This window comes from Ciconia boyciana, chromosome 7 (assembly GCF_034638445.1).
Source record: "Ciconia boyciana chromosome 7, ASM3463844v1, whole genome shotgun sequence".
Lineage (NCBI taxonomy): Eukaryota > Metazoa > Chordata > Aves > Ciconiiformes > Ciconiidae > Ciconia > Ciconia boyciana.
The window spans coordinates 53,913,925-53,930,506 of NC_132940.1; the positions used below are offsets into that span (position 1 = coordinate 53,913,925).

The following is a 16,582-nucleotide window of genomic DNA, read 5'->3' on the forward strand; positions in this document are numbered from 1 at the left end:
AAGCTCATTTGATTTTAAAGATAACCCAATAAGCATCAATTAATAAAATTAACATTGCAAGGACTGAATTTCCCTAGTGCATGAGAAAGTGAGATTAAGGGACAGGCCAAAAGGGAAACAGAGCTGACATTTCTGTTATAAAAAGGCATTTCTGTTAAATCCTGGACGTTTTCCTATGTGCAAATGAAGGTTCAAAGAGCTTCTGCTCTGCAGAAGGCCAGGCCAACACTGTATGTAGGTGACTAGATCCCTCCCAGGCATTGGAACAGGCACTGCACAGGTCTTGGAAAACAAGCTTTGTCCAGGCTGGTCCTGCATGCCATGAGAAGCAGGAATGCTGCTGCAAGAGTGTTACAAGCAATGCAGACATGCCAGGTCCCAGTTCACTGTTGCAGGCTCTGCTGTCCCCAGATTCACTCTGAGCCCTGTCCAGTCTGCCCAGGGTGGAGCTTCTCCATCACAGAAATACATAGTGATTTTCCTGGGGAATGAAACAAATAGAAGGAAAACTCCAGAATAGAAAAGCGTATGCGTGACATGTTTGGAAATGAGGACAGTAGTGTCTAAAAGACCTATCACAGTGTTTCTTTACATCCCGTAATGTTTGCATTAATATTTGCATTAGCTGGTCACAGCTGGAAGAATTAATTCTCTGTTACAGAAGACCAAATTAAACTTGCTAAAAGCCCTGAAACTGAAAAGTTTGATAGAAGCTCTCTGCTGTCTAGATAGTCTGTTGAGTGGTTAGCACCAAATTAAGCTCTTTCAGTCTTAACCACAGAGCCATTCTCTTACCACAGACTGGTATGCTTGTGAGACAGCTTACATGTACATGGCTGAAGGCAAAACACATCACAAGGACTCTCCTGAGCTGCAGGTGTGTTTTCTGAACAGGTTTCCTTCCTAGCACTGAAATGGGAGTAATCCGTTTAGTGACCTCAATTACATTCTCAAGCACAAAACATACTTTGACACCTCAATTCATATATCATGAACACACCACGTATGTCAAGGAAAAACAAAGGAATTACAATCTTTGTTACAAGGAAATGCCATTAACCAATAGACTGGGGTTGCTGTAAGACACAGTTCAGCCCATGAAAAATTAAAGGCAACATAGACCTCTAATGCATCATGTATCAGGAGAACCATTAAGTAATCAGTCAGCATTCAGTTTTATAGGCCATTTTGGGCATAATTCAATCTCCATTCATTTTAGATCATTTCTTTAATGAAGTAATGCACTGGACATAAATATTTCAATGCAACTCTCTAATGCCCTTTGAGTAGCAAGCAGCCTTCAGTAACACAGAACCCAGAATGCAAAAAGGAAGAAGGACAAGATACCAGAATAGTGATGTGCTTAAGTCCATGGGATTCAGGCAAATGATACAGCTGTGCTTTTGGAGCCAAAAAATTAAAGAGACAGCAACAGCAGAAACAGCCAGTATTAGTGAGCTGCTGTTCCTATAAGCTAGACTGCCTTTCCCTTACATGTGCACCTCAAGCAATTTCGGGTAAGGACTGTTTTTCTATTTCGGGTTTGTACAGCACCGACATAGTGGGATGCAGGTAACTCCTGCAATGGAAGTTCCTAATATTCTTCACAGCAGTGATGTTTTTTCTTCCTTCATGCACAGCAAAAAGGGAACAGTTTAGCAGGAAGAAGGTTTCCTTGAGTGCTTTTGTCCCTCTTTCACAGCACTAAGTGGTAGTTTCACTACAGAACAACTCTCTTCCACAGGTTATGGTGGCTCAATAGGAGGTTTGAAATAGTTACTGGCAATTTACTACAGCAGCTTGGCTGCAGGGCTTGGGGCAGTGCTCTGTACCAGCCTGTACCACCTCCAGCGCCACAGAAGCCACCCACACCAGTTCCCTTCGGAGGGAAGGTTGCAAGGCCAAGCTTTCAGACAGGTTGCTTGACATACAGGTATCCAGTATAGCTTCCTAAAAGCACTACACATCAAAAAGTCACTGCAAGCTCCTTCGCAAAGCAGCAGCCGCACGCTTCTCTGGGGTTTTGCTCACACCATGGTAAGAAGAGATTATCTAAAACACAATAAAGTGCTGCAAGCCAGAGAAAACCATTTACTCCCTTTGAACCACAGGCTGAAGTATTTCACACCAATAGCTAAAACAAACATAGGGGGATAAGCTGGGAAATTTATTTCAGCACGTAAGAACCTATTTCTGTTCTTCTGAGGAGAAAGAAGTAAAGCAAAATACTCACAGCAAAAGCAGAGAAAAATTTAAATCCATCAGAAGAATAGGAAAAAGCATCTTTCGAAGTGTGAAAGGGCCTGTTCCCAGAAGAGCAAGCTGGGAAAAACTGGCTATAAAAGGGAGATGCCACTTGATTGAGGGCATTAAGAGCTTATAAGAGAAGGTGGTGGAGACTGGCTCCTGGCTGGAGCCGTGGGTGGTTGGTTACTTGTCAAGAAGCAGAACTCCTTGTTCTTTGGGGAGTTTTGGCTTTATTTTATGCTTTAAAACTTGTTTGGCTTTTTTTTTTTTTTTCCTTTCTTTCTTTTTATGCCCTTGTAGCTGGTGTGTTGTTGTATTGCTAGTGAACAGCATTCCTGTGGCTGCTACCTGAAGTCTGAGGTGATGGCAGTAAGCAGCACTAGTCACAGCTCACCAGAGCTTGCCCTAGGGCGGAGGTAAGAGTCCAGGGAAAAATAGTGACCCTGATCTTACCTGGCTTACACTGTGTGCTGGCAAAGGGGCTAAATTAATATTATCTCTACTATTTCAATTCTGCTGTTTCCTAATTTTTGAGTGTTTGGCTTTGCCACACAATTGACATTATTTAAATCCATGTTTTTGGCACACAATTTCTATAGTGAAATGAATACAAGATGTGCAATACTGTCAATAAGAAAATTGCCCAAATATTACCCTGCAAGCGATCAATAGTTTAGGTGCCAATGGTTATTACCAACCATGCTGCCAAATGACACAAAAAAATAGAGGCCTCCAAAGACTGCTGGCCAACCTAGAGGAGGAATCCTCTCTGCTGTCAGTTCCCAGCTGCAGTGTGCCGAAAGGAGCAGGGCAATAGTACAGATCTCAGACTGTGAGACCTATATGTAACCAATGTGATACAGCTATAAAGTGAATAACTGGCCGCATCTAGTTGTGTAAAGTGATGCTTGATCCATCAAGTGTTTTGACTTCTGGAGGGCTTCAAATGGCTTCATCCAACAGAGCCCACCTGTGCTTTTTGGCCCTGAGGGCTTTGCAGGACTGAAGCACCATCAGTGCATCTGTCTCAGCTTTGATTCCTCCATTGGCACACCTCACAGGTGGGATTATAGGCCACATTTGCCAGTTGCTCCTGTGGCCTGATCAGTCCATGTGGGAGGCACATCTGCGAGAGGGGAGCCTACAGCTTCACTGCTGTCTGCTGTGGGGTGTCCGCACCCCGAAACCCGGCTCCCTTGGTGCAGTTACATGTGTTGTACTTGAGATGCAGCTGTAGCTCTACCACTGAGCAGCTGTACAGTCTTTTCCTCGTCTGTGGTCTGGCCACTAGAGAGAGCCATGGTATAAAATGTGCTGCTCTGGAGCGTCCCTGGGCCCAGCACAGAACACTTGAACTGTCATTGATGCAAAAAAAAAATCACTTAAAAGGAAGATAAAGCATTTTTCCACCTTCGTTGGGTTTTTTTCAAGTTTATTATAACTTATCTTTATTAATCCAAGTTTATTTTCAAGCCTATGTTTTTAATTTGCTCTTCATTTCCCAAGGGAGGGCTGGCTGGGAGGAGAAGGGGTAGTCGAACTGACAAGTATTTCTCCCATCCCTTGTTAAGGATATTGGGGGAAAAGATTTCTCACTAGAAAGGATGGGATTGCACACCATGGTTGGTACTGAAACTGAGTTAAGTTCACTCATGTGAGGAACATGAAGTTGATAATACACCCAGTAAATGTGGGGTAGAGGTATCAAAACACGTCCAAGGGAGCTGGGAACCCATTTTCATAGTACAGAGGTATCAATGTTAGCTGTAATGGAGTTTTATCTGAAAGTAAAAGCAGCTTAGTGCAACACAATATTTGAACATATTTGCCTTGCTGACAGGCTGGGTTGCATTGCTCCAGCCCTGAGCCATGCTCATGCAGCTGAACCGCTTTTGAGACTGATCCAAATCCTGCACAGAGCTACGTTTTGCACACATTAAGGTCACAGGGGGATCAGCACTAACTTCAGTCTTTGTGCTGTGTGGTACTCAGGGAATAAGATTCAAGGAATAAGCCCTCTCTGATGCTCCCCTTCTTGCCCACGTTTGTACTGCCTTCATGAATATCCCACTAACCAACTACAAAGGTGATCATCTGTATTTAAATGATTTGTTGTTTTATTTCTGCAAGAACTTCCAATCCTCTGATTTTTAGGGTTAGCAGCTCATTTTGAGTGTTTTGTGTTCAAAATTCAGGTGGGTTGGAGCTGGTCACACGGTTTGGTAGCCCAGATGGTGAAATCTTCAGTTGTTCCTGGGGATTTTATCTCATTCTCTCCTAGGGAATACTTGCTCTATTTGCACACCTGCAATTCAGCAAATTGGAAGAATATTTAGAGAAGACAAAATGTTTTCAGCTGAGCAGGAAGTGACTTCCAAATTACAGTGACTGGTCCTGGGGTCCTGTCAAGCAGCACATCCTGATTTCAAGCAGACATCTTCCTGAGACCAGCTACCAGTGTCTGTCCCACAGAGAACAAAAGCCATCCCTTCTTGGCCTACCTGCTTCTGACAGGAGCCATTGCTGTCAGCTCCACGAGGGCACTGGTTGCTTCCCAGCTAAAAGTGCAGAAGACAGAGAACAGCAGGGCTAGAAGGGATCAGCTTTGGTCAGCTGTTTCAGCATCCTTAGAGACGAGGCAAGCTGGCATTAACTTGCACCTTTGCACAGCTGAATTAACTCCTGGCATCAGGAGAGCTGGTTTAGGTTCCCAGAGGACCTGGTCTTCTGCTGCTGTTGGGACATTACAGTTCTCCCTGTCAAACAGAGACCTGCCCATCCCAGTTTCCTGTACTGCTGCACTTGGTCCATCTTATCCCGTGGGGATGTCAACAGGACACAGCTGCTGTCAGATCTGCAGTCATGGCCATACTCGGAGCAGCTGTGGGTCCTCTCTGCCTCAGGGGCTGCAATGATGCATCCCCTTCTCCCATGGGATGCTCTGCACCAACCCTCCCAGGCTCCTTGTGGCAACAGGGTCAGAAGTCCCGTCTGTGCACAGGACTTGTTTCCTCCAGTTGAGGACTTTTCCAGTAGGATGATCTGGCTGAGTTTGCTAGCAGACTAGAAAATTCACTGAGAAACCCTTGTTCTTGATGCCTCCCTTTGCCTTTGGAGAGGAGACTGCAAGCAATCTCTTCCTCCAGACCTGCCTGCACACTTTATGGTGGGGATGTTCCTGGACATTGACATGCACCCTCAGGCTGGCCTTCAGTGGCTCATCAGTTGTGAGTAATTAACAAGTAAATAAAAGTACACAAGTGAAGTGCTCGAGTGGGGTTCGTGTGTCCCTTGACAGGCTGAGAACAACTTCTGAGGACAGTGTGCAGTGTGGCAGCTGGCAGCCAGTGGTGGGAATAAACCTTGTGTAGCCAGACATCTCACCCTCTCCCCAGACACCACCTTCCCCTGGTAAACCTCCAAGCGTTACATCAGTAACTGTTAAAACTGCAGATCAGCTCTTTTCCAGCCTCGCTGGGACAAAGCTCACGCTCCCCAAGTACCCTCTGGTGACATGCACGTGCATGGCTGTGTCATTGCCCTCCAGACACTGCCTGTACCTGGGGAGGATGAAGCGGGGAAGAAGATCACAGCATGGAGCACATGCTGGGTAAGTGCCTGTCCCAGCTCCATGCTCAGCCCAGGGAAGGGGATGCTGGTGTGCTTCTGCACCACGCACCTGGGCATAAACCCTATTAGCAAGACACACATGTGTTCCTCTGGTTCATAATTAGGCACTGCGTATGTCAACCGTGTTTTAATAAAAATGAAACAGCATCCAATTCTAAAATAGCCAGGAAAAAAATTGTCCTGTGATGCGGCATTACGCTGTTTATACATAAATAGAAATCATGTGGCGGTTCTGGAGCCCCAGCACCAGCTAGGGGCTAATTGTGTCTGTGTTTGAAGCCTGGCCTTGAAAGGCCATGAGGTGAGTCACCGAGGTGCAGTTAGGATGTCCGTTTTGGAGGAAAGGGCAGGACAGGGGAGCTATTACTAAGGCAAAAGCAGTGCTAGGGGAAAGGAGACTTTGTGAAAACTGAAGTGTCGGTGCTCAGAGCTGCTGCACACCACCACCACCAGGAAACAAGAGCACGTTTTGGCACAGCAGCTTGGGCGCTTGTCTTGGGCTCTCTGGGGTCAGAGAGGTATAGTATGGATATTCAACAAATACCCAGCTGCTAGACTCAAGTTCTGTACTTGTTTTAAACTTGGTTTGCAGTCTGATCCTAGGTGTCATTTACTAAATCTCTGTTTCACATTAACTGTGTCAGGAAGTCCAGCCAGGGTGAAGCAGGATAAAACTGATGGACTCAGGGTGCTGTTCAAGGATCACTGTCTCTGAAAGAACAAATCATGGTGATGGACACGTGTACCTCTGACCTGAGATAACCGATTGGTGCCAGGAGCTGTCACTTGTTTGCTAGCAGGATGGCATAAAGGATTGGGATGTAAGGCCTGGTTTTGCTCAATATTGAGATTGAGAAGGAATAGTCTCAGGCATAACCCAGGGTCTCAATTGGCAGAGGGATGCTCTCCACCTCCAGGCAAACTGTAAGCCACCAGGTCTCCAGGAAACAAATTGAGAATGGCACATACATACCACGTGTAGTACACCAAGTCATTTGTATCTCAGCTACCCCAGCTTGCGTACGCTTTGGGTCGCTCTGCAGCCATGGTTTGCCTCATGAACAAGAGGAGCATCAGTTCCAGATAAAAGAATCATGTTTCCCCACCAGCATCAGCTTCTAATGCAAAGTATGAGCCAACACACAACAGCTCAGTTTAACCCTGGCTGTCCACCTGGATGTGAAAAGCCATTTACCTGCTGTGTGTGAGCACCCCCAGCCCTACAGTTCCTTCCACAGGCAGCCCCTAAGCAGGGCTCAGCCCTCCCAAGCCATGAGCAACACACACCAAAGTCTGTCTGGGCAAGAGCCCCCAGTTACACAGCATGGACCTGGGCAAAAGATGAGCATCTGAACATGTGCCCAGGTGGGAAATAGCAGCTGTCACCTACAACTCCTACCTTACAGTGCAGGATGGAGCAGCCAAGTGGGCAGTCAGGCTGCTGGGAACTGAGCAGTGCTGACTTCAAGCAGTCTCTGCTGGCTTACCTTCTCTCATGGGTGGAGGATACCTGGGAAACCTGGATCCATCACCAATAGCACAATGGATCACCACCCATGTCCATACAGTTTGAGAGCTGCATGTGACTTGGAAACCCAGAGATCAGCAATTCCTCCGATAAAGAAGAAGAAGAAGAAAAAAAGTCCCCAGGGGCTCTTCAATGTTCCTTTTGTGGTTCCCACATACAGTCCTCTGTGTGCACATCCCTGCAGCAGGTGAAAGATGCTACTCAGGGCTCCAGCTGGCTCCCCCTCCCCTCCCACCACAGCCTAATGCTTAACCAAGTGCCAAGGCTGGCATGAAAGCAGCCTTTCAAAGAAAACAGACCAACCCAGTCACTTCAGACAAGAGGCTGCAATAAATTGCAAGTTGGCAGAGCTCTTGGCACTTCCGAGTGCCCTGTTTTTACAACCAGGCTCTTCCACTGCTAGCCATGTCCTAGCATTTTTCATTTTCAAACTGTTTTGCTCATTCCTACCTCCTCTCCCTGCTAATACCTAAGGGACTCAGAGATGGAGTCAGTAGGAGGTAAAGAAGATGTAAAGGCATTTGAAAGCACTGGGGTAGTGCTGTGACAGAGCCCCTAATGAAGCCCAAAACTGAACTCGGTTGGAGTCAGAGCACTCCAGCACCAACCCAGCCCCTGGGGAAGGAAAGCCCCTGGCCCACGCAGGGATAGCCTCGTGCATGCAGCAGCGGGGTGTGAAAGGGCTCTCTGCTCCCCTGTGCAATGGTTATACTTGGCAAGCAGAGGGAAATGAGTAAACAAACATTTAAGAAAGGTTTACAGTTTGCACTCAAGATCTGGAGTTTGTATTTAGTAACCTCCCCTTTATTTTAGCATGTTCCATCACCAACTGAATTCATGACATGGAAATGGCTTTGTGTCTGCTCCTATTTGAGCTGCATGTGGCTGCATCCTCAGCTGATGCCTCTGAAGACAACAGTCAGTCACAGGGCACTTGCCATGTTTCCTTCTTGCCTTCCATCCCACCACTGTAGGTGCGAGTTGTTCTTGGGAAGCTTCAAGCAGGCTTTCTGCAAACTGAAGAGCCTTGTTAACAAAAAAAGAAAAAGAAAAAAGTATCCTACCCTTGCAAATAATTATACTGCTTTATTTTTCAGTATCAGAGTCTCAGGAAGTGAAACAGTCCAGATCCTTTCCAAGATATTACACAGCTTTTTTTCCATCTCTCTGGCCACAAAATAATCAAATTAAATATAAATTTGTTGTTTTGCTACATCTATTACATTGGAAGAACATAATTATTGGTAGAAGCAGCTAAGCTCCAGCAGCCAAGGGTGGAACGAAGCACTGTTTTCTCCTGGCTCTTGTGTAACCCACTTCAGTGTTCCCAGAAAAGCACACAGAGGGACAGAAGGATGTGGTGGATAACAAAATACAGCGGTTTATTGAACAAAATGGGGCAAGGCAATGTTCCCTTTACATTCAATGAGAATTCAGGAGTACGAAGCAAAACATGCTATACACACATGGACATGATACTTTGGTTAAATGTCATTCAGAAGTTCTATGCCAAACCTGATAAAATTAGAGAGTGAACAGTCAAAAATAAGAAAAAAAACCTAGGCTTGCATAGACGGCTTATTGTCAGTGTGCAATTTATATTTAAGGATTAGCTGTTGCAACACAGGGTACACTTGCAGCTCTGAAGAATTTAAGCCTTCTGACTAATCCATCTCATTGCATGGCTAATATTTAGATTCAACAGGCTGAAAGTTTATCCTGAAGAGCTGAGACAACTGCAGTTATTTCTCTGAGGCAGTGAACTATATTGGAGTGACCAGGTGCAGCTGGAGACACACCGTGGAGTCTACTTAGAGTGAACACTGATACAGTGGAACTTGTTTACCGTGAAGTAGAAAATACTCATTTTGTGTGCCACTGTCCTCTCTGGGACTCTCCTGGAAGAGCCCAAACTGCACAGCTAAGCCTTGCCCTGTGCAACTCATAGGGAGGAGGTGGCTGATGATATCTCCAGCCCAGAAGCTGAGGGCAGTGCAGCTTCTCAACACAAAACCTGTGTCCTGCAGCCTGTCCTGGGCGTAGCAGTCCAAGCAGCACTTGTGTGCAGCACAGCCAGAGCCTCCACGGCAGTGCTGCACAGCCAGAAATGTGCTACGGCACGTATTTTAAAGAGTATAGTAAACTGGGATCTCTGTAGGTTTATGCCTGTCCTCTGCAACAACAAAAAAAAACACACACCCCCCCCGCCTCCCCCCCCCCAAAAAAAAAAAACCACAAACCAAACAACAAGCTGCCTGTGTATACTTCATGCTGTGCCTCAGCGCTGCATCCCACACCCACCTCCCAAAGCAACTGCAAAACTAAGCACTGAGCATCTTGAGAGTGGGGCAAAACTGAAACTGTCCATCAGCTGGGCATGGATATAGGGCAGAGTAACCCTCAGTCACCCCCAGATGGGAATTCCTGCTGCAGCATCCTCCCTGGCATCACTGCCAGGAGCAGGACAGCAGAGAGCTCAGTCACCCATGAGTCCATGCTATGAGCTGTGCTTCGTTTCCTATTGCACCTCGCACAGCCTTGCAGTGCCAATGCTGCCTGGAGGAACGGCAGGAGCAATCTGCTCGGGTGACAGACACCCAGGAGATCATCCTGTGTAAGAAGCGATGAGTTTCACGGACAGGCTGCACTAGATTACAAAAGTGTAAACTAAGTAGGGGAATCCTCACACTGTCTCCAAGTGCTCCCCTTATATATAAATTAGCAATCCACAGTTAGTTTGCATACAGGTTAATATGAATTAAAATAAAAACCTTGATAATAAAAATATATAATATACACATTGATCAATAGCAATAAACTGAATGAAAACACTAGAATGTAACAGTGGCTGTAATTTGGCACAAAATAAAAATGCACAAAGCTCTTGCACTGTAAAAATAAAAATCCATTTTTTTTTCCCCTAAGAGAATGTTATTAATCCTGATTCAAATCCTGACAGGTGGGAATGCAGAGATATAAAAATACTGTACATACAAGATCCCTTTTACAGAGTGAAGCAGACTGCAGCATTTGGAACTTCTGTCCTTCCTCCCCAAGAGGAGAAATTCAATGATGAGACTTTATCTATCCCCTAACAGCTGATATTTTCCCACCCCCACTAAGTTCAAAACCATTAAATTCTTTAAAAAAAGATGAGATTAACCTGTTGGATCTACCCACATGACGACAACTGCTTCTCGCTGCAGGAAGCTGTACAGTCCACATTAAGACAGTGTTTCATAGCAAGGTGACTCAGATCAGCCTGCTGAAGACGTCGAGTATCCCTGCATGTAAGGCACGATCACTCGGGTTCGCCCAACCTCTCTTCTGCAGACCATTGTGCTTCGGACGGAGGTGAGGAGGTGGCGAGAGCTCTTGCTGGTGAGGTGTGCCTACTATGGAGATTAGGAAGTGCCAGGATTTCACGGTGATGAATTTTCCACGTGGCGCCTGTTGCTTTGTTAATGCAGAGAGTCAGAAAGGGATGCAAGACCTGAATGACCTGGGCAGGGGTCCCAGAAAGGGCTCAGACATACTATTAAATCCAGAGCAAAACCATAGGCAAAACTACTGAAACTTGGCAAGAGAAGACAAGGAAAAAATAAAGTTACTTAAACATTTTTCTGTAATAGAAAGGAAATATTGCTCTGATTGTTTCTTTTAAAAAGATCAACCTCATTGTGCTTCTTTCCAGGGACACGTGTGCAAGGTCCTGATTTTGCATCTCGCCTACACAAGCTGCATCTTCTTGACTCTCAGCAGAACTGCGGCTGCTGAGCCCCAAGATGAATTGGCTCCTTGTTCATCCATGATCTTAACTCAACTCTTGTTGACTTCAATGGGACCATGGAATCTCCTCCCAAAAGTGGTTACTAAATATGCAAGTCCAGTTGCAACCTTTGCGTCAGGAAGTCTCTAACCTGCTGACTGCATGAGGTATATCAGATGAACAATTGCTCTGTTTATACCCCATTTACTACATGCTTTCGTCAGCTACCATTCCTAGCACTTCTGTCTCTCTCTCAACAGGTGTCAGCCCCTTCTAACAAAACCTCAGGGCCCCCCTTTTCACAAGGGTTATAGAAAAATAAAACAGGAGAAACATTTACAAGGGACAGAAAATGAATAAAGGTAGGGAGTAAGAATAAAAAGGTAAGGACTAAGGGAGGATATAGAGCAAAGCAGCCCATAAAGCATTCAGCACTCCCTGAAGGCATCCAAGGAAGCAGCAGATGCTCCTGGGATCCTTCCCTTGGGCTCTTGCCTCTTGATGCCATGGCTGGAGAGCTTGCCTGACCTGAGGAGGCCATTAAGGCGATCCTGCAGCTCCACAAAGTAGGCACTGAGGTGTTCTTCAGACTTGACCCAGCTTCCAAATAAAATCAACTGGAGTTTTCTCTCCTATCATTTCCACTCACTCCCACTGAAGTCAACAACTTGGATACTCCCAAACATCCCTCCTGAATTAACAGGTTCTTCAAATGTCAGCAGGCTCAGGGCCTTCATTACTTTTCTGATTAAAGTAAGTCAGAAGTTATATCAGCCAACTGCAGTGCAAGAAAGCCCATCACAGCCAGCTACAGAGGCCCAGGGAGGGCCAAATTCCTAGTTGGCAATTTCCCCTTGCCCTGTGCAGAGGGTCACCATTTTTCCCCCATGCACACCAAATAAAAAGCACAACTACTTTCTGATTTGGCAGGATTTTTCCCATCCAGTTTTCAGAAGTGCACTAGATGATACAAGCAGCAGGGCCTGGACTGGGGTGTTTGTAGAAAGTATTAGTTCATAAAACCCCACCAGGCATCCATTTCACAACAATAAATACTCTGATGGCAATGGAGGGGAAAAACCCACAGAAAAAAAATAATGGCATTTTCAGCAGTAGAAATTTTGACTGTTACATGAAATACAAAAATAAATTTTTACAAAATAAAATCATTGCAGATGAGGTTGCCACATTGGCCCAAGTTATCAAATAAAAAAGAAAAAAGTACGGTCTATGTTGCTCTTTTTCCAGATCCTTTAAAACAACATTAACACTTCTGAATGGACAGAGATGGAACTAGAAGAGAGAACAAGGCAAGGACAGTAAAATCTAGCCGCTGGCTGAGATATTTCCTGAGAAGAAACAGCAAGCAAGCTAGAACTTGCAAGTCACTTAAGGGTTCATGCAGGTGAGCAAGCTCACCGGTCTGGAAGCAAGGGTAGGCAGTTAACAGGATGCTGCTGATGCACAAATGTTACAACATTTTTGGCCAGTGTATGCCTGCAGCAGAGGTCTACTGGGGGTTAACTGGTTCTTCACAGGTCGTGAACTGCTGCCAACATCCCAGTGGGGGTAGGAGATGGAAGTTTGAGTTGTTGGTCAAGGCAAGGCATGGGCTTGCGCTGTGGTATTAAACATACCCTTGTAACTTACGTGAAGGAGTTGTCTTCCTAGTGATTTGCCTCTGTAACTATCCTGACCAAGGACAACAGCCAAGCTTAAAGCCTTACAACTGCCTTGGGGCTTGAATTGTGCATTAGTGCAAGAGCAGAGAGCCATGATCTCTCCCAGTTTCCTATCGGTGCTCCACACCAGCATGTGCTCTCCACAAAGCTCTACAGAGCTGTCAGGCTCCTTTCTCAGGCAGATCAGTGGCGAGGGCAAGTACAGTCACAGCTCTGCCTCCTCTCCTCAGCAAAGCCAGCAGCAGAACTGTACCTGCCAGCAGAAGACAAAGAGTGTGGTGGGACAGACTCAGTGCCGGGCAATAAGGAAGCTGGGCTGCAGGGGCAACACAGCCAGGCTTGCTACCATGAACTGGACTGGCAAAAGAGTAACTAGCCTGCACTCACTGAACAGACTCCAAGCTGGTGTCTAGATGCTCAGCTTTGTTGTTTAAAAATGCACTTGAAAAAATGGCAAAAAAAAAAGATTAAAAAGACAAAAGAATTGAAATGAGAGGAGGCCAATGGAAAAGGCTACTTGTTTGTGCAAGAGAAGAATGATTTTCAAAGAGTGGAGGGAAAACAAGCCATCAAAAGGGGAGAGAGGAAAAAAAAAAAAAAAACAAAAAACATCACTGCATGGCCAAATCTATACAGACAACTTAAACTTGCAGACCCTGTCATGCCCTAGAGAGCAATAGTTTTATCCTGACTGGACTCTGCCTGGGGTGCTGGATGGAGCAGTGTAGAGGGGAGGCAGTCAGCACAGACATTGTGTGGACTGTTCAGCACTCTGTGTCTAGCTCAAAGTTGCCTGTAACAGTAGATTTTGGATTCAATGCTCAGTGCCCATATGGGCCTCCTTCAGTCCTGTTTTCAAGACATATATGCTGGTTCAGACACCAGTTACTGTACTCAAGTGCATCAGCAACTGAGCTAGGAGTTACAGTAATTCCTACTTGGCTTCAGTGAAATTCCTTGGCTTCTACCACACCAAAGCTCAAAGCAGGTGACCAGAGAGGTCCCTTCGGGCATTTAAATCTGTTTGTATGATTCTTCCCAATCCACAATTCACAGCTTCATCAACTCTCTGGCATGTCTTAAAAGTCATGCACACAAGGTCTAATTTCAGTTAAAATTGTATTTCCTCTTAACTCTTCTATCTTATATCCTAAAGCTAAATGCCTGGTTAACATTCTACCCAGACTGCTGGAAACCCTAGAAATACAGCAGTTAAGAAATTTTGTTCCATAGGCAATTTCTTCCTCCAATTTCTCCTCTCCAATTTCTTCCAGAACCAGTCCCAGGTTCTGGCTTTTGCTGGTGTATGTTATGAAGATTCTCTCTCCATCCTGCAAGCTAGCATGACTGTCAGGTTGCCTCAGCTGTCTTATCCAACACAGGAAGAAACACGTTTCCTCTTATAACTCTTCGCTTAATCATCCTAATATGGAAAGGACTTGTACTTCTGACATTCTGCTGCATTGCCATAACTCAGCTCATATCTTGGATTTTCCTCCCTGTTGTACCATGCATCTCTGTTCTATTTGTCAAAGCTCCAGCCAAAGGTTAAAAATAAAAATAAAAGCCTCAAAAGAATGTAAGAGGGAGCTGTTAAGTCAGCTAGTTGATTCACACAGCTCAGTGGCGGCTAGATTATACTGCACTGCTTAGGTGATCACATACAAGTAAGAAATTGAAACAACAAGCGTTCCTTATTAATATGATGACACTTAAAGAGGAGATCCTGGGAGTGGAGGCTGTACCTCCCATTGGGTAAGGAATTGAGAAAGTTGCCTGGCAATTCCAGTAATGTTTGCTACAGAAGAGTCAGTACCAAAGCAAAGGCTAGCACAGTTTACTGCTTCCTACGGGAACCTGGAAAGCAAAACAGAAAGAAAAAATCTGTAAGGACAGATCCTGGTGAAGAAAATACTACCTGCAGTCATCTTTTACTTGTCCTGCCCTCTTGGATATCTGTGTGACTTCTAGGGTACTGGTAAAGTCAAATGCCAAAGTGGGAACTGTATGTTACTCAAGTAAAAGGAAAGATAGGTCCACAAGAGAGGCGGACATTCGCATTTCTTCTAGGCTGTGAACAGCACTGCAGCCACATTGCACAGTCTCACTAAAGAAAACAGAACAATCAGTGGGCTTACAGACTCTATAAAGTGCCACGAACTTTCTAGCTTGTTTGATGAAGACAGAACACAAAAGTTTCCCAAACTTTATATTTTGGGAAGTGAACTGTCCACATTTAAGTCACAATCAGTGGAGCTGGAAGAAATCAGAGCGATTGAGTCGAACTCTGGCTGCCCTTTTCCTCCCCCAGAGCCTCTACACGAACTCAGACAATTGGGATTCAGATTTAAAAAACTGGGGGTGGAGGGGGCGACCCTAACCACACTGCTCTTGTGCCAAGTGATTTCAGGAAACACGCCAACAAAGCAGTGCTGAGATGCTACAGGAACAAAACAAGCCTATTCTCAGGACAAGCTTCTGTTTGATCACCCCATCTGCCTGCCAGACAGGTGATACTGCGAGGTTTTGTCTTGTCTTGGATTGTTTGATACTAGTGAGTCACCTAAAATCCATTATGTCTTTGAATTCAACTTATTTCTCCTTCATTTGCTGCCTGGGTTTACAGCCATTCATCATTAAGAGATCACAGAAGACATGCAGCGAGCAGTTTGACAAACTCAAGGCAAACCAATTCAGCTTTTCAGTCTCTCAGCCTGCAATGTGCTCAGCAAGTACTAACTCGAATGCTGACTAGCATCACCTGCCTGCTGGGGTAATAACAGCCATTCCTCCTCTCTATTAGCATCTCTTTCAAACACCCTGTCCTGCAGGCTGCTTATTTAAGGAAAAGAGCCAACTATAACCCAAGTGCTGGGGCAACCATGGGCTTGATCCTACCTTTAGGAGAGTGCTCAGGTTTGGGGATCTGGCGCAAGGGGCTGGGCTGGCTTGTGTAATACCGAGCGTGTTCAAAGTCATTGAGGAGAGGCTGTGACCTGCCAAGCACAGTGAAAAGGAAGTGTTGGGGAAAAAAACCTCAAAGGCATAACAGCATGGCAAAAGCAACATCTCAGCTGCCTGGTCTGTCCCTGTCAGTTCGATGCAAACTGTGTCTGGCCCAGATTTTCCACCTGCAGATCAGCCTCTCTGAGCACAGCCCGTTACTGTTTCTGCGGTGAGAAATGCACAGTATTTACTACTTCTCATGGACCAATTTCATTTAATAATGGTTTCAAGTTGTCAGGAAACAAAGAATTTCCATTATGAAGTTTGATGCAAACCTCACTCAAAAGAGCACCATTTTCAGGTTTTTAACGCTTGCCCAGTTTTAACCCCAGAGTATTTTAATAAGGTCTCTCTCAGTCTCCACCTGCACACCTCATTTGTTGTTTCTTTTGCAAATTCAGTGAGAATTTCTAGGCTCATATCTGGATTGGAAATCAAAGCCACCAGGGTCACTTCAGGGTTCAGTCCCTCATGAGGAGCATCAGGCCAGGGTACCAAGTGGTTCAGAAGCAGCACTGGACTACAGCACATTCCCATCGGCTCTGGGATGAGGTACTCCAAAGCACAGCATACCTGCTTGCAGGGGGGTGTCCACATGCAGCAGCACGTGTACAGGGCTTAACTGGGAGCAAGGACCCAAGGGATCAGCTGTGCAAATGCATCGTGATTACTCCTTCCTGCCCAGAGATGACATTTGGTTTCACACCCCCAGAAGCTCTT

The 16,582-nt window shown here is 45.5% G+C and overlaps 1 protein-coding gene across 2 annotated transcripts in view; it reads right to left on the reverse strand.

The window, feature by feature from the left end:
* Nucleotides 1-9,608: 9,608 nt before the first annotated feature.
* The window catches only part of CCDC50 (coiled-coil domain containing 50), a 44,035-nt gene continuing 37,061 nt past the window's right edge, over nt 9,609-16,582 (reverse strand). The window contains exons 11-12 of one of the 2 annotated variants that reach the window (XM_072866642.1): nt 15,755-15,852; nt 9,609-14,713 (exon numbers count right to left, since the gene is read on the reverse strand). In XM_072866642.1, coding sequence (XP_072722743.1) covers nt 14,694-14,713; nt 15,755-15,852 — 118 coding nt within the window. In that variant the 3' untranslated portion in view covers nt 9,609-14,693. The remainder of the gene's footprint in view (nt 14,714-15,754; nt 15,853-16,582) is intronic. The other variant, XM_072866643.1, reaches the window with a different exon arrangement.